This window comes from Lepidothrix coronata, unplaced genomic scaffold (genome assembly GCF_001604755.1).
Source record: "Lepidothrix coronata isolate B3197 unplaced genomic scaffold, Lepidothrix_coronata-1.0 Scaffold9, whole genome shotgun sequence".
Taxonomy (NCBI): Eukaryota; Metazoa; Chordata; class Aves; order Passeriformes; family Pipridae; genus Lepidothrix; species Lepidothrix coronata.
The window spans coordinates 3,047,671-3,074,494 of record NW_016690189.1 but is presented as its reverse complement, the minus strand read 5'-3'; the positions used below and the strand labels follow the sequence as shown (position 1 = coordinate 3,074,494).

At 34.8% G+C, this 26,824-nt stretch overlaps 1 protein-coding gene across 17 annotated transcripts in view; it reads left to right on the top strand.

Annotated features, from left to right (window-relative positions):
* PPFIA2 (PTPRF interacting protein alpha 2) overlaps positions 1 to 26,824 on the top strand; it is a 321,853-nt gene that overhangs the window by 177,314 nt on the left and 117,715 nt on the right. For all 17 annotated transcript variants that reach the window (XM_017804349.1, XM_017804347.1, XM_017804348.1 and 14 more), the window contains one exon: positions 18,330 to 18,431. In XM_017804349.1, coding sequence (XP_017659838.1) covers positions 18,330 to 18,431 — 102 coding nt within the window. The remainder of the gene's footprint in view (positions 1 to 18,329; positions 18,432 to 26,824) is intronic.

Below are 26,824 nucleotides of genomic sequence, written 5' to 3'. Positions count from 1 at the left end.
ACTTTTCTATGTGAGGAAGTGTAAGTAATGTAGGTTTGGTCAGAGCATGTGATTTTGCCTTTACCCTACAAATGTAACAAGTTTCCACTTACAGCTCTTGGTGGGCTGTAGAAGAATGTGCTGCAGTTGCCCAGGTCTCCGTAAACACAAACAGACATGGCTAATTCTCATGGCGGTCAGAAAGCTCATGTGCCTTGCAATAATATATTTGTTCTTATATTCTTCACTGCTATTTTAATATACAATTCTTTTACTTAAGTGTTACACATATTTTTAATTAATTGATATGTCAGTCTGTTGTAGAAGATTACTGAAATCTGGAGGTTACTTCTGTCTTGTTACATTTCTTATCCTGAATTCATTTGGTTTTGATTTTTTTGTTTGTTTTGGGGTTTTTTTTTCACTTATAACATTAGTAGCTACTGTTTGCATATTTTAGTTTTATTCCCATCAGTTTCAATTACTGTTCATATCTCTGCCATTGTTTTGTTTGCTTGCTTTCCTGCTTGCAGTTTAAAGCACTTTTCAAAGCTGCTTCATTTTGCTGAAAAGAAGGCGTTACTGTTATTCAGGAAAAGAAGGAATGTATTGTCTGTGTTTATAGTCACAATGTTATTTTGACATAAGAGTATGGCCTATGTTGCTGGTCCACAACTCTGTAAAGAAAGAGGTAGCAATCAAAGCACTGAAGGAGAGCACACATAATACAGAATACAGACTCAGCAAGTTCTAGATTCTACTCTATGAAAGTGTATCATTGAGCTCTCCCCTGGGATTGCTGTTTGTTTGTCAACGCAGGTGGCTGTGATGTCTGTCTTTTCCCATTCCAGTTGATTCATCAGGAAAATTGATTATGCATTATGTAGCTGAAGCCAATTATCTGTCATGTTGTCATGGTGACATGTTGTCACAAGTCATCTCTGATTTGTCCCTCTGAATTTACTGCCTCTTTTTTAATACGTAGTTTGTAAGTTCTTTCGGAGAGAAAACATATCGTTCTCTGCTATCATACCACACAGTAGAATGAAATACTAGCCTTTGAGGTAGGCTTTCTAGTGCAAATTTTTAACAGTTATTTAATACGAAATAGATTTGTTGTTTGCAGGAAGTGTTACAGTGTAAGGACTGAGGGGAAAGATACATTACTTTCACTTGGATCAACCAGAGACAAGGTTCGATATATTGACCTCAATGTGAAAGAGTTTCCAAGTATTGTAATGCTCATGGCAAAACTTTCCAAAGCTCTGTATGGACGGGATGATATATCTGGGTTTCTTAATATTTTAAAATTACACAAAAATGCCAACTTTCTATGTCAAATTTTGATAGTTTAGATCTTTTCACTTTAAAAGAAGTTTACTGGTTTAGATTTTGAAGCTTGATTTTTGAGATGGACATCTGAAGTCAGACTCCAAAGTCAGGATAGAGGAATCCCAGCTATATAGATTGATAGTTCCATCCTGGAGGAGGAATCTCCTTGGATCTAGGTATCAAGATACAGATTATTTATTGGAATTAAAAGTTCCTAAAATTGTAGGCATTCCTGGGATCTAGTTTAGCAAAATTTACAGTGGGGGGATAGCTTTCCAACATGGTTAGCCATGCCACATTAACAGGTCTGATGGAAAGCATGACTGATGACACACATTTCTCATCTGAGTCCCAGTGTGAATTTTTTTCTTGACTGAAAATAGTGCAGTAGGTGCTAGAGAAGTTGTCACCTGGTACTCTTTAGCTATGGGAAATAATTTATGACATTACTACCATAGAAGCATATTTCAACTCAACAGAAATTCAGTTCAGTTCATGGAAAAAGCTTTTGAGTTTGAATCATTCATATGTTGTTACTCCTAAGAGTTTACCAATGCAATTGAGATGCCTGGGAACATTTTGCAGTCCCTTGGAACAATAGTTTTATTCAGATACTTTGAAACTCTGACTGTATCCATACTGTGGTCCCATGTTCTGTCCTTTTAGCAGAGACCCAACATAAACTAACATTCTCCACTCATGCCTACATAATAACATCAGTTACTAAGGAATAGAAGAAATCTGAGAGACTTACTGAATTTCAACTACTGAGTTTTCAGAATATCAGTGGCAAGTTTTTTAGATATTATATATGAGGAAGGTTTATTGTTTAGCACCAAATTTACTTGTTTGGAGATATTTGACATTATCTGGGATTTTAATTTAGAAAAGTGATAGAGCAATATTCTGAAATCACAATGCAAGCACAGTATAGCAATCACACTATACAGTGAAATCATTTAATGGACACAATTCCCATTACCATTCTGGTAATAGGTAGAAGTCAGCTCAAAGCTGTTGTTTTCTTCTGAGTCACTTTTGCTATTTGATCAGTATTTGTAACTGTTGGGTTGAGCCACACATACAACTCCCCCATGCTGGTCTGTCTGGTGTAGGAAGATAATGCTTTCTATTGATTATTTTAGAGAAGTCCATTTACATAGCCAGTTGACCCTCAACTGATGCAGCCATTTATCTACAATAAAGGCCACATACTGGTCCCCTTGGTGTTGAGGTGAGTTCAGCTTCCTATGTGATAACTGTGGCTACTTCTGGAATTCTTTCCTGAGCTTCTTGGGTTCATCATCCTTGTGTGTCTTCTCTGAGCTTTGTTTTATGGCAGAGGTTCATTGACTGATCACACAGAACTGGCAATATTGCAAATTACAGCAAATATTCATGGAAGAACATAAAGAAAATCTTCAACATTTTGTATGTGAATCTCTCCCTTTCTCCATAACAAGTCCAGATGACGACATTCAGATAACAAAGCTGAAGTTTGTAAAATTCACCTTTTTGATTCAAGTCTCCTAGAAAACAGTAGTCCTAATACGGACATTTTATCAATAGATAAGTGAAAATATGATAATGCAGAGAGAAAAGGTGAAGAAGACATCATTCATATAAATAATTCCTTCTACTACATCATTAATTCTCTGATAACCAAAAAAAGATTTGCTTTTAAATGTTTTATAAAGATATCTATGAAATACCATCCAGTTATTACAGAGGAGATACTTAGAGAATAATTTAAAAGAAATAAAACTTTTAATGTATATTTAAAATTTAAGACATGTATCTGAAGTTCTAGTGATGACTGCATGCACATATGTTCATATTGTTGTATATAAGCTACCTAATAACAGACAAATATTTTTTTTAAAATCTCCACACAATTTGTAGAAAAAAATGCAAATCAAGTTGAATGGCTTCCTGAGGCTAAACAGAAGGTAAAACTTTATGCAAAACTCAACGTGATCAGAGGGCAAGGATATTTTAAAGTATTTCTATTTCAACAGTTATGGGCTTGCTTGTACTCATATATAAAGTGCAAAAAAGGAATAGCTGTTTTATCCCCTGTATTTTTGCAAAATGTCCTCATACAGTTCATCATGCTTGATTTTTTTCTGGCTGAAAAGTGTTTTGATATGATTGCAATGGTTGGGGTTTGTTTGGGGTTTGGGTTTTTGTTGTTTTCAAAGAAGATCTAAAAGGGATTAATGAACACTCGAATGTTGTCACTGCATTTTAATTAATGTAGTCTTTTTTTTCTCCCCACTGAATGCAGTTGAAGAATGACTCAAAATTTTAAAGAAACTGTACTTTTCTTAGATGTCCATTTACTCTCTCCCACATTAGAACACATTACTTTCTTAGTAAATAAGGCATAGATATTTCACTCTAAATAAAAATAGTTTATTCATAACTTTGGTAATAAAATTTTGGACAAGAAAGACTTGAAATGAAAATGTTAGATAAGACAGAGCTTTACAAAGCACTGAAAAACAATTGATTCAAAAAAGACGAGAAGGAAAAGAGGTGTCACGAGTTGTTACCTTCAGTTCCATAATGTGAAATGATTTTCTTGCATTCCAGTATTCCTAAAATAGATGACTACCTACATAGATACCTTCAGGACTTTTAGTAATGTGATGATTACATGTTAAATATAGTGCAGGCAGCAAGCCTTTTAGCAACCAAAATCAAATTTTCAGCTCATCACGCAGGCCAAGACACTACAGGGTGCTCTGCTGAAGCATTCATTACCTTTCCAAACTTTTAGGTGGTCTAGCACCTGGGGAGAGATTTTTCCTGACAGATTACCCACAGGCAGTTTACAGACAAACTGTGAGATATCTATGGTACCTGGGAGAGAGCTAAAGGTGGCCTAAGTTGCGGGCTGCATGGCTACAACTGGGACAGTGTTTTATGAGCAGCCAGGATGTAGATGTTGAGTGGTAACAAGACTCTCTGGAATTAGCTTCTGCTTTGTTTCTTAAGTCTGGGATTCTTTCATTTCTCCTTGTCACAGCCTTTGTCAAACAATGTAAATGTACAAGTTGTAAGCTAGATGTCTGCCTGAAACAGATATATCCTAGATTTTTTTATTATGGCTATATACTAAATTTATTAATAAACAATTTTTTGTGATGACAGATTTTAGGGCTTTAGACTGAGAAGATCGCTTCTCTAAACTAAAGTTTGCAAAGTATAGTACAGTATGATTGCTAATAGTTTTCTTCACTACACTTAACTAAGTCTCACTAGTTTTTTTACAAGTAGAAAAGCACATACATTCCCTAGGGAGAGGAGAACTAGTGAGGTATCATTTTCTGCGGGATTTATGCTTTTCCTGTTTTGAAAAATCTTGCTTTTATGACCAGGACCTCTATTTTCATGGGTGGCATGATGCAATGCTGTAGCCTTAGTTCACTATGTACCGAGTCCCATTTCTCCTCATTGAAATACTTCTCTACAATTATGAAAAATGTTCCCCCTTTACTAAGGAATTAAAAGGCAAATGTTTAACACAAATGGCTTGCTATAGTGTTTTGTTGGTAATTTATGCAAAAAAGCAACTGTTCTGTTTCACCAACCTTAAACTACTGCTGAAAAGACTATTAAGTTTTGCTTTTAACTGAATTCTAGTATCCTCTTGGATAGAGTGTTTACATTTTTCTCAGCTTTCTTACATGATGATGTTCTTTTTTCTTAGAGATGTCAAATAGTTGATGAATAAAGGGATGTTCCTTTATTTACTTTGTTTAATTGCTTTCTTTCCTGTTGAAGAGACACTTCCATATTATTTATGTATTTATCTCCAGCTTTTTCCCAGTTGACACATTCAGAAACCTGACAGAGTAAGATGTTAATTGCTTTTATCTATTGCTTATCAGTTTATTAGGGCAAGCATAGAGTTTAATACCATCATGGCTACTTTGCTGACACTTAAACATAACAATCTTAATCTCGTTTGCAAGTGCTGGCACTTAGAATCGTGTTATGGCCTCATGATCACATCCAGTGTTATTTTACTGGGAAGGATGACTTACCAGAGTATGTCATCCCGGCCTGAGATGGAGGTAAAACTGCCTGGGAAAAAGCTGCCCATAAGACCATGGGCTCTAATTGGCTTTCTGTTCATCTGCAGTAAAAATTTTCCTCTTAAATTCATATGCTTTTCAGTTATAAATTGGCTTCAAAGAATTGATGGTTGCTCTAGGGATTGACTTTTTAGAAGCTGAAATCTTCAAAGTGTTTCCAGTATTGTGATTGAGTTTGATTTCTTTGCATCTGCAGGCTTCAGGAGGAGGGATATCAGGGTAAAAGGAGGAGAATATACCTGTAGGGTTTTGACACACTGTGAACTGTCATGGTACCCTGATCATGCTTAGTGGTTTATTGTGGTTGCTGCCTTGGGGTTGTCATGACAAATATAAAGAGCCAATTTAGGAAAGAGAGAACATTATCTAATTTAGCAATATTGAATGATAATTAATAGTTACACAAAAAACTTTGGGAAGATTATGAAGTTACAGTAATAACGTATTTCAACAACTGGCCATTATGATCATGCTCTGCAAGAAGTGTTCCATTTTTGTTGGATTTCTATTGTTTGCCTGTGTTCAGATGTTTACTTATTCTTTTTATAATTGTCTTGGTTCTGGAAACATGCTGTAAATAAATATACCCAGGGAAAAATATACATTTAACATACAGCTTTTATACATTAGCTAGTTTGGAGTTTTGGTTTGATTTGGTTTGGTCTGGGTTTCTGTTTAACTTCTGAACCTTGGGAGTGAGAATATCTTGAGGAAATACAAATCATAAAATTTTTATTGTACAGTAAAATGCAGAAAGTTTTTCAAGTGTTTCTATGCAGTGAATCTGACAGATGTGTCTGTGGGCAGGTAAGACTGAGGCTTATGTATGTATGTATGTATGTATTCTATTTCATAGGGGAGGCATAATATAAGCCTGGATTGTTGGCTGCAAATACACCAGGGTTTCTGAGAATCAGTATTATTAAAATCATGTTTTCTATTTCTCTTGACATTAACTGCAAATGCAGAGTGATAAAAAAGACTAAGTTATAGTCTGTCTTGCTGTTTATTAGATTTAAACATATCTGGTGAAAATCCTTAATCATCTGTATGTGTGCATGTATTTCACTAAAACACTACCTTAGAAAGATAATTTTTATTTCCTCTTCCCTTTATATGACTCATTCATATATAGTGGTGGTAGCTGTAATCCTCAACTGAGCTTTCTGAACAGAAGAGCTCAAAGCTGAACATTAACATGTGTTTATTTGGTTATCAGTAGACGCAATATAGTAAAAGGGGACAGATGTAAGATATAGCAGGATAATGAACTTTAAACAGAAACAGGAGCTCTGCAGCACCTCAAAGGCAACAAGAGTTGTTTGAAGTGTGACTTTCGTTTAGAGCACTAGACCCAGATCGGCAAATCTGATTTAGTTTTCAAAGTGGCAGTCACACTTCAAAAGGGCCAACAGTTTCTGAAGTATGCGTATGAAATTAGGTAGCAAACCTTTCTCTGACACAGGCTGATAGTAAATATTTTAAACAAAACTTTAAAAAATAAATATATCTCTTTATTTGTTGATTTTTTAACTTTGCTTTTTATGGAGACACATGGAGAGTGTTAGGTGGAGTCATCTAAGTTAAATGAAAAATGAAAAGAACTTTCTTGTAGTTCATATACTGTGTAATGTTTATGTAAGGTGATCATACGTGACTAGGTCAGGCAAAATATGCAACATAACTCAGGGATGTGCATGCATTTGTCATCAGAACACATAACTCACCATTTCTTAGAAGTCATGGACTAAGTCCCAGTTTAGGTGTACTGTCCTTCTGGTAGCAGTGCTGTTCTCTAGCATTGCACAGGCACTACCTGTGTGCCTAAAGGACTAAATAACAAGATGTGGACAAAGGTGCATGAATTGCCTGGGCTCTGAGCAGAATCAGCCTCTGGACCACCTATCCAGTGGGCAGCTAAAAAATGTATAGCTAATGAGGCTGTATGTTGATGTAAATATGTTTTTTATTGATCACAATCACTTGAGTCCTACAGAGCTCTTGATTAGCAGTAATCTTCTTACACATGGAACTACTGCTCATACCTAGGAGCATGCTGTATATAGATGATGTAATTTATAAATTTTTTTCTCCTTTCCTGAATTCAACACATTATCGAACATCAGTGAAAATGTCCTTTCATTAATATTTATGATTTAGTGTCCTGTTTTTCTGAAATCCAAAAGACTCTGTTGTTTTTGCTGACTCATAATAAATAAAATCCTTTAGGATAACAAATATTTTAATTACCAGGGTTTATCAACTTCTTTCGTTAGAAAAAGATAGGTTTACTTTCTACATTTTTAGAATTGAAAAACTTCTATGTGTTTTACATAAATTATCCTGTAGTTAAAAAAAAAGCTGCCAATATCTGAATGTTAACATCATTTAAAGATGTTTTATTATTTCTTTATTTTTAATATATGAGGCACAGAGGTTAATCAGATCATTGTTGCTTGTGTTACTTTCAATATAGAAGATGCCATTCTTTAATTTGGTGTTCTTGGCATCTGTAACTACATTGTATATTTTTCCTCAAGACAAAGTCTATGTCAGTACTTACCAATTCATCATATTTCCTGATGAAGGACATCTGCAACTAATTATCTTGTTTTCTCCACTGAAGTTTTTAAATTTCATTACCATTGTAGAGAGAAAAAAGAAAGATTGCAGTTAACAATCTCAATATATAAAACAAGGTTTGAGAAAATTTTAATGTCACTTCTATTGTACAAAAAAAGCCAAATGTTCTATTAGGTTGCTGGAAAGAGCAAAACTGGGATTCCTTGGTAAGGTAAATATTTGTACTTTGTGGATATTAGATAACTGTGTGTACTAACTGGAAAGAGAGCAAGTCAGCATATGAAGAAAAAATTACGTGTTTTCAGTAATGAAATACAAAACAAGTTAGTGAAATCTGTAGCTTAAATTATCTCAAGCAGACATATCAAGAAAGTACTATGTGAAAATATGATATCATCATAGAAGTCAATAAATACTGTAGTCATCTAAGTTAAAGGATCCACAAATAGAAGGTAAAGTGGAATTCATGTGAGTGAAACTGTACGTATGGATTCATTATCATGGACTCAAAAAATGGAAATATCTTCCAAATATCCCTTTTCCACCTTCATTCTTTAAAACAAGACCATAAACCATCATAAACATTCATCTCAATTGCCACTGAAAGCATGTCTCTACAGAGCCAGGTTTATTGCTTAATTACAGAGGGTTTTTCTAAAGCTGCCTTGAACTGCTTCGGCTGCAATTTATTGTCTTCCCCAAGAACCAAACCCCCCATATTGGTACAGTTGAACACTGGTAACTAGAAGAATGGGATAATTATTACCAATTTATATCTGTTAATTCCACAACTTTTTTTCTAGGAGCAAGGGTGGTGGTGAGATCACCACCACCAGTGTTACCAATAGTAAAGTGATCCCTCATCACAAGTTTCATTTGGGAGTTTTATTTACTTCTCTCACTGAAACTTTAGTTCTGCTGGGACAGATAAGACCAGAAACATCCATCTACAGTGTAGAAGAGGTAGCTTTCCCAATTGCCTTTACAGAAGCCCTATATAGAAAAAAAAAGGAATTCAAAGTGCAATTCCTTTCAACCCAAAAGAGATATATGTAGCCATGATAGATCAATCACATCCTAAAAGTATATTTATACTCCTTGCTGTTCTTGGGTGACCAACTTGGATATAGAAAATCAAATATTTGCATACTCAAGGATAAAAAGAAGAAAAACTCCAACTTTTTTGTTAGAAACTAGTCTGATTAATATTCTCAAGTTTGGGCGTTATTCAAAATAACAGAATTAAACATGTCTGTATTTTCTTCATCCTTCTTTTCTGTAGTTTTACATTAAGTAAATTAATGAAAAAAATGACAAACTGGAAACCAGCAAAAATCTAGGAAAAAATAATTATTTTTAAAGTATATTTAAAATATTAAATTATTTAGTTTCAGTTCTTTAGCATCAAATTCTGAAAGGGGAAAAAATATGATTTTTCTATGGAAGGAAGAGTGTATTCTGAATCAGAACAGGAGACTTGTTGATGGAACGTATGATCCTGGATAAAATTTACCCAGAGACAATGCTGAGGAAGAAGAGAAGGAGGCAAGTGTCAGGACAGTTACACAAAATGAAGAAGGCAAGTCACACTGTATTTTGTCAAGTTTGCCTGGCGGAAAACAACAAGTTGCTGTGTGGAGAAGCAAATCGAAGCTAGAGAAGTAAAGAGTTTGAAAAATGAGTCAGGGATGCTAAAAATCAACTAGACTAGTAAATTAGAATTGGCACCAAAATAAGCTGTACATTCCTTATTCAGCATTATAATACAAGAGCTATTCTGTTTACTGGTAAATATATGTTACTTCTTATAGTCCACTCTTTATATATCCTCTTTGTCAGGATTTATTTTAGGTTATTTCTTAGGGCCATGTACTGACCTCAATCTGCCTTATAATGAGAGTTGTAAGTATGCCTTGGTGTGCTGAAGCCATTGTACAGTCTGTAAAGCATTTTAATAATTTGCATATTTTCCAGGCTTATTCTCTTTCTAACTTTGTGTTTATTTTAATTTTGGAAAAAAAAATTAAAAAAAGATGATAATCATAAAACAAAACTGTGCTGGCAATGGGAGGTTGTAGTCTTGTAATTTGATGCAGCAATTTATTTTGTGCTTATGCTACTGCTCTGAGACCATTCCACGTATTTAATATTTAAATATCTAGGAAATTATATGACTGATTAATTGGAATAAAATCAATCCCATTTCCAGTAAAATTATTTTGAAAATTACTGATAATGTGTCAGTTTTGACCATATTTTTCTCTTTCTGTTAATTGATAGATGATAAATTTCTAACTCTGGAGGAGTAAATTGTCATCAGTTTTGATGCAGTACAATTTTGATCAATCAAGTCATACTGGTACAAATATCTCTAATGTTAAAAAATGTCTCTTGAAAATAATAATATACTCTAGTCTGCAACGTAACTATGTCTGCAAATTATCTATGTACTTTTAGAAAAAATGAATATGAATACCTGTAAAAGGCATTAATTATTAAATGGATGATGGTGTAATTTCCCTTATTATATAGCTGACTCATTTCTGTACTTCAGTAGTATGATTTGAAGAAAAAATCACTACAGCTCCAAATAACAACACTTTCATGCCACTTTTGAAAAGTGTGCTGCCACAGTGTTGTACATGAGCAATACTTCTACAAAATACAGTCCAGTATGCATAGTAAAACATGACTAATTAATACACACTGTAAGCCAGTCTGCTGTTTCATCCTACATGGTATTATGACCTGTTTAAAAGTCACACACCTGGATTACAAATTCGGCTTTATTACATTTACAGATGTTTATATGAGTGATGTTTTATCCTATCCCTTTTCAGTAATAGTCTGACAGATGTTTAATTGGATTATAGACCCTCTGTGCCTCAGTGTTCCCATCAGTCAGAAGCAAAGTACTAAAGACACAATTAGTGCTATTTTCAAAGTACAGAATATATTACTGTCACTCACTGAGATATCTATTCCAAATTGAATCAATCTAGTTTACACTATCTGCAAAAATAAGAGACCTTTAAATTTTCCATCTGCTTTTTTTTAAGGATGAAAAAACCCACTTTTTTTAGGTTCTTCTTATTCATAAATATAGGAGAATGACTCTAGTGTGGTATAATTTGATTGGCTACATTATAGTAATAAAACTATTAAAAAGTAGGCTATATTGTGACAATCTTTAAAATTTGCACTTTTTTAATGGATGAAGGCTGTCAAGTCCTTTTGAAGCTTCTAGCTTTATAGCTTGATACTAAGGATGACAAATAAGCAATCATGATCTTTTGTCATCTACAACCTTGTGCTTGAGATAATTTTTTAAGCTTTTGTGAACTCACATCTCTTATCATAATCTGAACAGTCTCACAGAACACAGGAAGTTTGAGATGAAGAAAAATGTTTTGTCTATTCTATCATGCCTTTTTTTACTTGTTCTTCTGTTTTATTATTACTATAAGTGTTTTGACAATCAATTTTAGTGATCAACAGATAATACAGAGCACCAAATCTAAATTATTTAAATAGAGAAAGTGGGAAAATATTGTTGAATCAGCAGATTGCATACTTCATTCAGAGGGTTTCCATTAAAAATAATTTCACTGTGATAAAACCAGAATGTTAGCTAGGCAATTTTTAGTTGGTGTCATTTAAAATTTAAATTTTCACGTGACAATTTTTCAAGATAATTTGGGAAATAATGGAACAGAGGTTTGTGTTAGGCTGTTTGGCACTGATTAGAGTTATACGTGGGGCATTGCTTGTGGCTGTACTACAAAAATCACATGACTTATATTCATGTTATTATTGCCTTTGTTTCAAATGAAAACTATCATGGCAGATTTGTACCCATGTCTTCTGTGTGTAGTGTCAGATTTCTTCCTGAAGTAATATTGTGTGAGAAGGTCACTGCCAGAAACTGAGCCATTGTCATAATACTCAAATTGCTCTGGAGATTCACTTCGACTTCAAAAATCTGGGGGAATTAATCTTTATATGGCTAGTGTGTACTCTAGCAGCAAATTGAGGCAGATTACACCGTAAGTCCTGATAGTGATTTGTTCTTCCCATTATCTTTAAATTTGTCAAGAAAGACTGTCACATCAACTAACATGTAAATAGATGCATTTAAAGCTTATTCTTGGTTGAATTTTGAAATATAATTTTGAATGCTCATGGTACTCTTGTTCTAAAAAATTATGAAAGTAACATGATACAGCTAGTGAATTTAGTTGACATTTTCATAGAAGTTATGTTACTTATGCAGCAAAGCTGCACCAAAACATATCCATATCCGTTCAATATGTTCAAATGAACTTAATCAAATATATAAATTTTATCTAGCATAATCCTCAGTTCTCTATTATTATTTTTGGATCTTTTCTAGAAGTAAGATTTTTGGGGTTTGTTTTTGGTGTTTGTTTTTTTTTTTTAAGATTCTGAAAGAGTATTTAGGGTGGGTTTTTTTTGCTCAGAAAAAGCAGTTATATGTCTCTTACTCTGGAAACACAGTCATGATGGTAAATTGTTCATTCACAGTAGCAGGCCATGTACAGAGAGACTACACTAGCTTGAGATGATTTCTTCTACCCAGAAAGGGATAACAGAATAAATAAATATTCGCAAGACTTAGTTCAAAATCTGATGTAGATCCAACTGAGTATTAAGGAAGGAATTCCGTACTGATGGAAAGTTTTAAAACAGTTCTCCATTTGTCCAATTTTCTGTTCAGTGAATGTATTGGAATTATTAGTTCTTGTAGATGTTAATTATGTATTCTGGTAGACATAGGGTCCTGAGCCTCTGAAGAGTGTTTTCTTTCTTCCAAGGAGCATTGGCTTCTGTGTTGGTAAATGTCTACATATTTCAAAATTTCAGTTAGTGTCCACATTTCTGACAAAAAAAAATAATTAAAATAAGAGTCACTGTTACTGAGCTAGTTCTCTTTCTCACATAACAGAAATTTCATCCTCTTAGAATCACAGAGTAACTATGGTTGGGAAAGACCTCTAAAATCACTGAATCCGATCATTAATCCATCACTAAAACATATCCCTAAATGCCACATCCAAACATTTTTTTGAACACTGGTGATTCTACCACTTGCCTGCTTAGCCTGTTTCCTAATATCCATCCTATACCTCCTCTGATGCAATTTTTCATTTTTCTTTGTGAATTAATGGAACTCTAGCATTATGACACTTAATCACACTTCCCACATTTTAGATGTCTTAGACCACTGAACAACCTAAATCAGTCTCTGTAGTTTCTTGATGTTTTGAAGCACAGTTAGTGGCTCTGTAAGAACTACTGTAAGAGCCACTCTGTAAGGACCATCAAGATCACACCTTATTCCCTGTCTGTGCAAGCATGGTGTGAGTCAAAGAAACACTCAGTTCATATTGGAGTTACATATTTTCCAACTTAAAACATGTGTGCAAATGAACTCTCATTTTGAGCAGTAATGTAGCAGTGAACATTTCAGATGACTGACACCAAACCCATGTTTTTAAATCATAGAATGGCCTGGGTTGGAAGGAACATTAAAGATCATGTAGTTCCAAACCCTCTACCACAGGCAGGACACCTTTCACTAGACCAGACTCAGAGTCTTGAACACTTCCAGGGATGAGGCAAATCTTGCATTCAACCTAGTTTACAATAAAGGAATATCATTATGTCTCCTCTGCAGCAAGATAATAAATAGTGAATTACATTCAGGATTTTTTGGTGTTTTGTCTTGTTAATAAGAGTCAGTAGGGATGAAGTCAGTGCGCTGGCAAAATTGCTGAAATAAATATTTGGTCATTTAAAAGGTGTGGAGAATTTCTAACAATATTTTCAATGAATGAATAATAAGAAAAGAAAGAAGATCCTTTGTTTTTTAATCCCACAAAATTAGATTGGATGAAAACATAATAAATTAAAGGTTAAAACTCTGAGGGAATTGTAGTAGATAGTAATTTTCCATGTTAAATGAATTACATCTAAAATTGTAGGAAAGCAAATCAGTCGACTTAGCTTGTGTTGAATGTAAAATAAAAATTATAAAACCCTACCATTCTTTTTCCATGCAGAGATTAGTTCACTCATTCATTTCTGAAATGAACTGTGGTTCAAAAATAGAAAATTCAGAGGAGGACATTTTAAGCTGAATCTCCTCAGTGTCTCCGAAACTGAAGTTTATGGATTTTTAATTTATTTTTTGTTAATATTACAAAATTTCTACTTTATTTCAATAGCTTTTCTGGGGATGAGGGAAAACAGTATTTTCATTTCAGCTCAATCTGAGCTGCATCATATGCTGAACAGCTGAACATCACAGCTATGGATCTCATAATTTCTGTGACATACTCGCATCTTGGAGACTAGTTATATATGTTTTATGTGTATTTGGTCATAAAAAATTAACCTTGCAGGCCTTTCCTGGGAACAAGCAAGGAAAGCAGCATTTCTTGAGCCAGCCCCTAGAGGCAGAAATTTAATACTACTCAGAACTGTAGTATGCCTCCCTTGCCCAGTCCTGCTGCCAGCACATCTGGCCGTGCTGCCAGCACATCTGGCTGTGCTGCCAGCCTTCCTGTCCCAATGGCATCCCTCTCTCCCAGGCACCCTCCAGCCTCTGCTCCAAATGTATTTCAGCTGCTTTACCAGGGGAAGTCCTTGACTTTTGTTTATTCGTAAAGCCTAATGGTCCTTTCAGTGGCTACAAATTTCTGTTGAATTGGTTTTCAAGGCTTAGTGTCATAGCCCAAGTATTAAGCCAAAAAGAGAAACAGCAGATAAGATAGGCTCTGAGACTATGTTTGTTCATACAGGGAAAGCAATGCTCCTTCTCAGGCTTTTTATCATGAAAAAAGTTATTTACATCTTGATGTCATGGTATAGTATAAAAACAGTGCAATCACGTGAATAATTTTCATAGAGTTTTAATTCACTTCAGTTTTTAATTAGCATTATAGCTGCACAACTTCTATATAAGCTTTAAGAGTACAGTTGTGCCTGTCAGATCATATTAGTTATGCAACAGATATTACCTTCAGGGCTCCAAAGTATGACTGACTGTCATGGTCACTGATCATGCAAGATTTCTGCTGCAAGCAGTAATTCCAAATGACAGTATTCCCTTTATCCCTGTATATATAGGAGGGAATTGCATGAGCAGAGGTTATCACATGTTATTTATTACGTAACTATATGTCATGGTAAAAAAAAATATGCTTTTCTTTGTATCGAACCTGTGGGAAAAACCTGTTTCCCTGAGTGTCAGTCTCATCTCAGGGATACTTTGGATATAAAGAGTACATTTAAATTAAGTTTTATGTGTATTTTTGGAAGGATTAGTTGAAAAACAAGCTGTGAGTTTTTATCCTAGTTATTAATACATCAAAGCAGGTGTGACAGAAATAGTAATTTGTAAAGCTCTAGAGCAAACTCAATTTTACTTTTAGACTTTCCCTGTAAAAGGCTTATGATATAAACACAAGGAATAAACCCCTCTTTCTGTCATCATTCAATTCAGAGAATTCAAAGCTCTTGATAACTGAGCAGTCTCTAGTACTTCAGATGAAGTTGGCCACTTGAGTTCCAGGCGTATGAAGAGGTGATTGCTTGTTGTGTTGGTACTGCAGGTATGTCAAAAGGACAGAGAAATTTCAGAGAGCAGCAGCAACTGAATAATTAAAAGGCTTGAAGTGGCCATGTTAGTGACTCAAGTAAGAAGGTCTTAAACACTGGACACAGGTAGCCCAGCTAAGGTAGATGATAATAGATATTATGAATATAAGCTGTAGGTATTTCAAGGCTGAGATGGCATTGTATTAGGTATGGGACTCTCTGAGAGCAGAATTTTGGGTAATGATTTGCTTATAAGCAAGGGAAAACTTATGCTGATGATCAAAAAAAATCTCCTTAAGAATAAACTCTGTACTGCTCAGCAAACTAGTAGGAACTTTATTCCTTAATTATTTGAGATTATATTGACCAGAGCATTAGGGTCTGTACTTCTGGGACCAGGCTTGCCTTGTCACAGTAAAGATGTACAATTTGATAAACTCATGTCTTTCTCTGTTTCCAAGGAAAACAACAAAAGCATGTTATCTGGCTGCTTTGCCTTCCTGTAGTTTGGAACTCAAATTGTAAATCACCAGATGATACTTGTTATCCTTTCCATCACCTGTCACCCATTCAGATGCCCAAGCACATGCCAAAATGTCTATTTTAATTCCAGCTGAAACAATACGAAGAAATGAGAAAACATAAATAGCAACAACATAGTACATAGATCACACAGGAAGTTTATTCTGCGAGATACTCAAAGTGTTATAGACATTCATCCACGTGTATAAAGTGTATGTAAATTAGTAACAAGGGTTCCACTCTGTAGTGCTATAGGGGAATATGTGTGAATGTGTGGGTTTGTGCTTCAAAATTCTGATGCAATCTTACTTGAGATCATTGGCTTTCTATTAAATATGTTATTTTCATTCAGTATGTAACATTACTTATAGCCTTAAGGACAGGAGTTTCTTAAACAAAATTCTGTACAGAATAACACTGCTGGACTGGCAGTTTCTGAATCCTGAATTAAGATCTACAGATAGAAGTTTTAAGGATACTTTGTAAAAGTGAGGAACGAGTTTCACAGTTTTAAGTCTCATTCTAAAAGTTAAGCTAAGGGCTTTAACATCAAAGTATACTAGGTAGCTTTAAATGTACCTGATCACTAGCATGTAAAAAGCAAATACTGATTAGGAGGTATGGCATAATCATCACTTTATGGTTCATGTGAGCAATAGCTGATGTCTAAAACAAAATTGAGGATATCAGAAGAACAGTTTGCTTCTTACCATTCAATTTGCATGAAGGTCTACTGTGATTCCAGTTCCAGCTGCTGAAGAAATGAAAAAAGAAAAATACATGCTTAGTTACATGTTATCAGAGTATCGCTTGAAATTTATTTAAATACTTTTTAATATATAATACCATATACCATTAACTGTTTAGAAACTTTACTGAAACAGAATGTGCCTAGGAATACCCATCAAACTTCTTTTGAGCAGCTCTTTAATTCAGATAAAAGCTGGTTTCTGCAGCTTGAGGGGAAGCAGCAAACCAAGCTCTTTTGAGATCATGGCTAGCTTTTGTCTTAAATAAGTAGATTTAGTCTTAGCTTCATCCTACTAGCTGATAAGATAAACCACCTGGACATGTTTTTTTCTTGAACTGCTTTCTTTTGGGGGGGCAGTTTAACTTACTGCTTGTGGGCTGGTGGGTGTTCTTAAGCACTGACTGTTTTGGTCAAACTAAAATGTAAATATGTAAATGTAAGTATACATCTTTGTTGAGCGGCCATACTGTTTTTCAAGACATTTTTTTTTTCCCCAAGATGTAGTCATAGATTTTAAAGGTTTTTCATCCTTTACCTTACTGTTTTCATAGGACATGTAGCATCTTTTTACTGTGAAATATAAAATTAACTACTACAGTTTAGTACATGTTGTGCCTGCCAAAGATAGGAGTGAAACCTTTTCATTATTGAAATTAATGACAATTCTATGACTGCCCTTTGTATAGACAAAAATTTATGTGTATTGTTGAAGAGTACAGCAATGGTAAAATCAAGACATTTTAATAGAAATTTTGACAACTAAAAGATGTGTTTTTCAGAATACTTATTAGTTGCATGTAAAGAGCTTCACATCGGAAGCAACTTAAAATGCAGTTTCATTTTATGTTATTGATTCATAGGAAGCTCATTCTAACTAACATAAATATTGTTCTGAGTCATCACAGCCTTTCACTATAATGCCCAAAGACATCTAAATAGTTAAATCAAGTAGAGTATTTTTTCACAACACATGTATTACTTATGTTAATCTGATATTAGATAGATTTTGATCAGTGAATACCTTAACTTTTTTCTCCCATGCCATATTGCAAAGGATGCCTTACAGAGAGGCAAGAACACTCGCAAAGTGGGTATGTTGAGTTGAACTTCATTATGTGTGAAATGTGGTGTCTCTGTTGCTATGAAATTGGCCAATTCTGTTCTTCTTCTGGTGTGGTTCTGGTAGCTTATGTATAGGAGATGTTGCCATCATCCTGAACCTTTTTTTATTATAAATTTAAATCAGTAGTTGTTTTTTATTAGATATATCTATACTTGAAATGGTTTTGGTAGATGCTGAAGTTTACGTATGCTATTTTAGTTTGTGTTGATGATTTCTAAATATTATTCAAATTCTCAAACTCTAGAATGCATATGGATTAAATTATTCTAGTGCTTACATGTTGAGTAACTTCATATATAATTTTATTCTACAGGAATTTGCTGCACTGACAAAAGAATTAAATGCATGCAGGGAACAGCTGCTTGAAAAAGAGGAGGAGATTTCAGAACTTAAAGCTGAAAGAAACAACACAAGAGTAAGTATACAGCAGAGACCTTCTCTGGATGTCATGTATGTGTAAACTTGCATAAAATTTTAAATCCTTATTTGTGTAAATAAGAAGAAATTCCAACACTTTAGTAAATGAATGTGTCTTAAAACAGTCTAAGTAGCAGGACATATCTACTGTGCTACAGTCCTGGAGGAAATGAGTGTATTAGCCAGATATACTACAGACATAGCAGATTTTGTATATAACATGGTAAGGTCATTCCGTTTAAATGTTTTCTAAAACCCATAATGCAGCCTTGAAAGCCCCAGGACCTGCCTAAGTGGCCTGCACATATCTTCATCTTTTATCAATGCAAAAGGCAAGGTTACAACAGACCCTGTTTTCCCTTGTGCCTTGAATTTGATCTGAATAAGGATAAGGTGAAGGATGCCACATGTACCACAGGCAGTCTGTTGTTTAGTTTAGATGCAGCCATGTGACCCCTGAAGTAAATGTCATTTGCCGTACAGCTGAGTGGGGACAAGATTTCACCCTTAAATTTTTCATGTTCTGCTTCAATCAGAAGATGTTGTTCTGTCTTGGAACAAGATTATATGTGACAGCATCTTCTGAAAATTCTCAAATGATGTACAGAACTGTTTTCAGGATAAAATAATTTGCACATAAAAGTGTCTGGGAAAAGGCAGAATTTCTCAAGAAGTAGAAGAGGGTGGCAGAGAAGGTTTTATGGTGTTTGTGGAAAGGTGTGAGAAAAGAGATGTAATAGTCCCAGATCAGACAGGAGTCAGGCTGGTAATGGACATATGGAATCAATCTCAGAGGCTGAACTTGGTGTTTTCTCATATCCATATTTCATTCTTCTGTGATCTGTGTAACTCCTCTTGTTTTCCTGCTATATAATAAATGAATAATACTTTGGATACTCAGATAACATCTTTCCTTAGTCAGTTAATTTGCATTCTGAAGGGAATGTAAGAATGTATATACCAAAAGAACTGAGAGAGGGCCTTTCTCCTTCCTTTTTTTCTGTCCAACTATAGCACCAGGGTGCCATAGACTTCAGCTATCCAAGGAAGGACAGATCATATAGATGCCTACAAAAAGACAAACCTGACCCATCTACCTCCATGGTCTCTTGGGGTGCAGGAGATGATCACATTTAACACAAATTCTTAGGGGTGATGGGTTTGGGAAACATGATGGGAGACAGAGGTGAGACCTTTTTTTTCTCCCATGATTGTCACACATTTCAAGCAGTTCAAAATTACTCCCAAAAAATAATATTAATTGATTAATTAATTAGGAGAAGCATGTATGAATTGCACTGCATTTTCTAGACTTAGCAAAGCATCTCAGCTACAAATCTGAAGGCTTTCTAAGGCTGCTTAAATTATCAGTAACTGCCACATATGTCAATTATTTTAGTATTTAATGTAAAAATGCTTTATCCACTTCACTGCAAAGCCCACTGAACACCAACTTTAGCGTATTAAAACTGCAGTGTACCAATACCTAGTGTGGGTATTCCTGATCTAAGCAATACAGACTAGCAAAAATTCCAAGACAGCCAAGTAGCCAAAGATAGTCACTTGCCAAACAACTGTGAGAGAAAAGGAAGATGACTCAAATGCAAGTCATCTCCTAAGTCAGACTGATCTCTGTCATAGGCATTTTCTTTGGAGACCAAGAAGCTTAAAGATAATCCTTCTGTTTCTTGTGTTATGTAAAAGAAAAATCAGTAAGAGGTTTTCCAGAACTCATATCAACAAATGAGAGTCATAGAGTCTGATAATCCTTGTAAGTCCTTGCAGTTAAAATTGGTAAACACTAACAATGTGTTTTCAAAATGAAGCTAGGTATTGGAGCTCAAAATATTTAGGCTATGAAAAAATATAGGGAATGCAGGAGATGTTACAGCAAGCAAAAGGGAAATACAGAGTTCAAGTAATACTGGAGAAGGAGAAAGAAGTTCAGACGTGCTTTACCCTGACCTCTAGCATTTTCAGTAATAAGTTATCCCCCCATCATGTCATATATATGTTCTTCCCAGGCTTTAAGCTGCCATATATTACATTAGTTGTAAGAGTTGGATGTAATAATCATGCTGTCTTCTATAGGAACACTTCTTTTACTGGAGAAGACAAGCGTTTTAGGTGCAAAGCTGTTGTCTTCAACATATGGTCTTGATGACAGGCTAGTAATAAGATTTCTAGCAACATTCATTGTGAAGGCATTGCCTATAAAGAGGCACTCTTGCAAACTGAGATCTATGCTGTTATTAATACAAAATAGCATTAATATTTTGTAAGAAGAATATTGCCTCAAAATTTTTCTGTAAATTTAGCAAAGATTCTAATAAAGTAATAATATTTGGAGGACCACTGATACACTATTGCAATGAGAAAATTAAATGTCTTTTCTCATACATAAAGTTAGTCCAACTAATGCTTCTTTTGTCCATCCTTCTAATGTTCACACTTGAACATTCTTCTAATGTTCACACTCTAGCCTGGCTAGAGGCAAGCTAGCAAGGCTTACTTAACCTGACCTCCGAGGGCACGCTCATGCATAACTACAGATAGTGGAACCACTCACGATAACCTCTTTTGTCCCAAGTAGCACTTCCTACCACTTTTAGATGAAGAGGCTCAGTTCCAAATTGCACCTTCTGAATTTTGTAATCCAACCTTCTATTTCTCTGGGGTAACAGCATAAAGATACTATTTGAAGCACCTCCTGCTTCAAACTGAAGATCAGCAGAAAGAAATGAAAGCTGGCAATTCTTTCAGGCTCTGGGTACACATTAGCCTTCTAGCTCCCCTTTACATTTTCAATTATGACTAACTGTCAGTATTTTTTTTACTTTAGACCCATTCCTATGTGTTTCTTTATTTCCTGGCAATAGCCTCATACACTTTTTGCTAATCACATAAATAAACAAACAAAACCCAAACCCAACAACAGATATTCTGATTTCTTACTGTATGCCAAGCTGCAGTAGTAGATCTTGATGGTAACATGTATTAGAGAGAGACCATGATGGAATTACATTTCTTGGGACCCATATACTCTAAATCTCAGCCAAATTACCAGAGATTAAACCTTACCCCAATATTTAATCAAGTTCCTACTCAATCCTTCTAGGAGCATTCTTACACCAAGCTTCCTACTGACCTTTTGCTGTTGAATATGCATTTTTACTGCCTATGATAATTAAATTTTTCTGACATATTACAGTATAAATATTTGCATGTCAAAAACTTAGCTAGCAACTTCATCTGTCAGTACTCGAGGCAAAATAGAAAGTGCAGAAGAACATGTATAGGTATTGATTGATGTGGCATTGCTGATAGGAAGACAAACAGGTTGTCTCTGCAAAACCATTTAATGGAACTCTGAAAACTTATACAAAATACCTTAATAGAAACCCTTACAGTTATTTCTCTGGATATTCTCTAGCTAGAATGATCAACTACAGCATTTAGAGAGAGAGCATCTTTTCTGAAGCTGGAAGACAAGTCAGTGTGATCTAGCTTGTTATTTAAAGGAGATTATAAAATAGCACTACTTTGGCAGTGCTAAATTTAAATTAAAACTGAAAGATTTTTTTTGTCTCAATCTGTATTCTTTAAAAGTAGAAAAAGTGTGTAGGATTAACTTATTAAATCAGAATATTATTATGAAGAAATTTGGGGGATGGTTTGGCAGAAAAAACCTCTTACAATACTGATATGGATTAACCTGATTGTGTTTTTTTCACTAAAACAACAAAAAAGAACTGAACACAAACATATACTTTTTGAATATAGCCTAAATTGTTACTTAAATTGGTCTGAAATATTTTAGTTTTAGCAGTCTAGAAAGAACAAAAATTAAACCTATGTTTCTGAATGAAACAGATGTAACAAAGACAGCGTCAACATCTTTCTTTTTCTTCATACCTTAGGAGCTGAAGCACTTATTAAAGTGAACAAGGCTGACTTATATCGGATTTTATTCATATTTGTTTTCTCAATTCCTTATTGAATGGTTTATGAAACATCTTCAATTATGCACTGCGGTGTCATAATACCCATAGATCAGAACTTAACCTTATATTTTATTATTCAAATTCCCTTCTATTGTGTTGGGAAACTCTAGGAATATTTTTTTTAAATATAGTTTTAACTACTTTATTTAGGTTATTTTCTAATATATCCTTTTAGTTACATCAGTTTGATAGGTGCTGAAACTGAGTCAGGTGCTTTATTTTATTTTTTAAGCATGATAGTGGTCTAAAAGCACTCTACACTTGAAAATAAGTACAACTGTCTCCTGAAGTTCTGCAAATCCTAAAGCATTATTTCACTAACATAAATGATGTAAATGTCATTATTTTTGCCTCAATATTGTGAAATATCCTCTAGATTCATGTGTTTCTTCTTTCAAAAAAAGAAGTGTCACTGAATATAGAGTGACAATAGATAGTGAATGTAATATATAGTTAATCAATACCTGTGTTTTCAGGTAATCTGTGTAGTCTAATAGTTATTATATTTGTATTCATTATTCTTATAAAACCCTTTTCTTTCTATTACTTTAATCATTATCCTGATTATTATATTTTCTTTCATATCTTTGTTTCACATATGATTTCATTAAGGTTTTAAGTTGCTAGTATTTTGGTTTCTGTACAGGAGGACAGACATGGCAAATAATGCTGTAATTAGGCTGTAACTTTGTTTTTTCAAACAATGATTTTCACTGTTATCTTACAAGTATAGCTATTGGAGGTCACACCAGCTGACCACAGGTGCAAAGTAGTTTCCACCACTGTGGAACAATGCCAAAGAAAATCACTGATTTTGTGATTGGATTTAGAGATAATCTTCAACCCCATGTCTGCTTATTTTACTTGTCATCTTTACTTACACCAGAGATGGAGATTCACTGAATAATGTTCATTCTAAATATAGACTGAAAGGAAATTCAATTTTGCCCGTGCTGGTGAGAAATTCTAAGCTGGACCTCAAAAGAGAATTTTCTTAGTGGGTTAACCTATTTCTCTAAAGAATCTCTTAAGCCAAGTCTGTCTCATTTTAGCAAATACCCTATCTTTGTTTTTTCACTGTGCTCCTTTATTTATTATTCTCCTTTTCTTTTCATTACTATCTGCTGATTCTATAATTTCTGCACTTACTATCCTGATGTGAACTTTTTTTTTGCAGAAAACTTTGTTGAAAATAAAGAAAGTTAAAAAATTTTATGTTCATTAAAATCCATGTCCTATAATAGTGCGTATCAATAGTATCAATAGTATACTCAATAGTATTGAGTCACACTAGTGTCAACTTATTGAGTCTTCATTCCTGAAAAAGAATGTTTTAACTTCTTCCATTTTCCATATGTAAATCAGTGTTCAGGTAGTCATGATGGTATGGTACAGTATAGCAGTGTAGGCAATAATCCACACTGATGTAGTTTATACCATTAAATTTAACCGTGCTGTTCCATTTCACAGAAATCAATCATTTCCATAAGTGCTTTGTAGGTGATTTGAGAAATACAGGAAGCTGGGTATACTCTAATAATTTTCTCTTTTCTTGTTGAATTAGTTCTAATTAACACTTTAAAGATTCTTCATTCACTCACAGAATATGCACTAGAGCATTTTTAAGTCTTTAAATGATTATTTTTATACGTGTTTTATGCTTATAAAAAAATCCAGAGCGCCAGAAACAATTCCATTTACATAAGGTACAATTATCAGCACAGCATCTTGAGCATCCTAAAATTTACCCAGCATATAAAACTCACTTGTCAGATTATTTCATAATTCATTGCCAAGCTTACGCTTTCCAGTAGGAAAAGCATAGCAATGATGCGTGGGTGATTCTGTCCTACCTGCTGCTGTTGATCTTCTTCTTTTCCCTGCAAGCTGCCTGTCCCTCTGAGTGCTTGACAACTGTAACAGCTCGACACAGTGTGAGGGAGCAGAAAATGCTTAACAGCCCATGATCACTATTAATGCCAGAGTTTAATTGCAACATACTGAAATTTCTGAAGCGGTTTCTAACAATTCTTTTGTAGTTTAAATGAACTACCAGTATTGTTACAATGTTATTTCAAGAGGAAATCTTGTGATGTTCTCCCAAATATTTGGAATATTTGGAATATTAATTATTGAACTACATATGAGGAGGAAAGTCCTCAACATGCCCACAAGTTGTTGTGATTTCCTTCAGTCATTAAACTTAAACATTCCGTGGACACACTGTCATCTTCAATGCGCATTTTTTGCGTTTACATATCTCCTCCCCCATCATTGTAGCGGTGAGACACTTCATAGTTCTGTCAATATTGTTGACATTTGCTCTTTCCAGGGAAGTGGAGAAAATCTATTACCCTTTTGTTTAACATAATTGTATATGGGGCAAAGTTGAATAAAACAGCAGTATCATTGCATGTCCAAAGTAGGGCATAAAAGCTGGTAAAGGGTCTGGAGCTCAAGTCTTATGAGGATTGGCTGAGGGAGCTGGGATTGTTTAGCCTGGAGAAAAGGAGTCTCAGGGGGTCCTTATTTCTGTCTACAACTACATGACAGGAGGTTGAAGCCAGGTGGAGTTCAGCCTCTTCTCCCAGGTAACAAGTGATGGGATGAGAGGAAACAGCCTCAAGTTGCACCAAGAAAGGTTTGGGTTGGATATTAGGGAAAATTTCTTCACCAAAAGGGTTATTAAGCACTGGAACAGGCTGGATGGTAGAGTCACCATCCCTGGAGGGTTTTAGAAGACATGTAGATGTGGCACCTAGCAACATGGTTTAGTGGAGGACTTGGCAGTCCTGGGTTAGCAGTTGGACTTGATGATCTTAGAGGTCTTTTCCAGCCTAAAAAATTCTATGATTCTGTGATTCTAACATTTCATCAGAGTAGTGGGCAAGGATTTGCCATCAGGTGCTCAGTCACAGTCAGATATTCTAACCCTTGGGATTTTTTCTCTTTCAGTACAGCTAGGAGTAATGTTGTACTAAAAGACCTGGTTAATAGTATTCCCTGCTTAGTTGGTTTTGTTGTAAGCAGTGCTCACAGAATTTATGGAGACCTAAAGTGGACTTTTGTTGAAAAGTAAAACCAAGAAATTTTTGCAAGCCAGAAATCTGTATTAGCATTCCTTCTTGAGCATTCATAGGGCTGATGGTAAGGAAACTTGGAGTGTTCAGAGGTAGTTTCCAGAAGAATGACTGACTGCAAACAGAGTAGCTTGAGTAAATAAGAACAGAAAGAAAAAAGTGTGAAATGTTCACAAGTACTGTGGTAGCTCTCCATGAGTCTTTTGACCCTAGCTGTGACGTTTCACTATCTGTCTTTATACAGTAAAATAGGCAACACAGTATTTTGCACTTGATTTATTTAACAACTGTGAAACGTATGCAGAAACTGGAATGTTTTTTTCTCCTCTGAAATGGTAGTTGTAAGCTAAAGGCAAACGTAGCTTTTATGTATATTAAATGAATGACTGTCATTGGTTTAGTACTGTGTTTGTATTGGTTTAGTATTCTATCTGGATATATATCATGTATTATGTGTGTATCTAACATGACAGTAACTCAACCTAGAGTTAAATATGTTATCTGCAACTCTACAAAGGGCTAAGGTGCTGCACTGTTCATCTCAAATAGCAAACCTCTCCACAATTACCACATTAGAAATTCTGAGTTCCCATCGCTCTGCACTTATATTTGAAAACTTTGTTTAACTTGTTTTTCTCTCTTCATTGTTCTTTTCAATCTCCATTCGGCCTTTGTTTAGTAAGGGTCTTGGTCTTTCTTCTGTCCATGCTGACTTCAAATTCCCTCTTGGGATTGTCTGTCTACGCCAGGTCAAAGTGAAGTTGTGAATGTATATTAGGGGTTTTTTGTACGTTCCTTATTTATCTCTGTGTTATAGGTTATGCATAATCCCTTCTGTTATGAAAGGTTTTCAATGTCAAGAATTCCATGTCACCATCATTTTTCTTCTCTCCTGAACTAGATTTTCTCATTTTCATTTCCAACTAATACTTGCATACAGGCTCTCAGAAGTCTCTGATCATCACAGCATTTGTCTGGGAGATAAGTCATTTCGGGTAACAGAAAATAAAATATGTTAAGTTTACTCAGTTAGGCTGAAAAAAGAGGTTTCCAAGAGGTTGTTATTCTGGACTGGTTTAGTGGGTGTCAATTTGAGCATTAGACAACTAACAGACTTGTGGAATGAATGACCATACTAAAAACTCAACAGTGAATCAATCAATATTTTCCTTTTTTCCCCATTTCTCCAGAAATTCATAGTCTTTTGACTGAATTTAGACTGATCTAGAGGTAGTTATGATGCATTGAAAAGTTTCTGCATGAAGAGAACAGGGCAGGATGAACCTGGCTCTAACAGGATCAGCCAG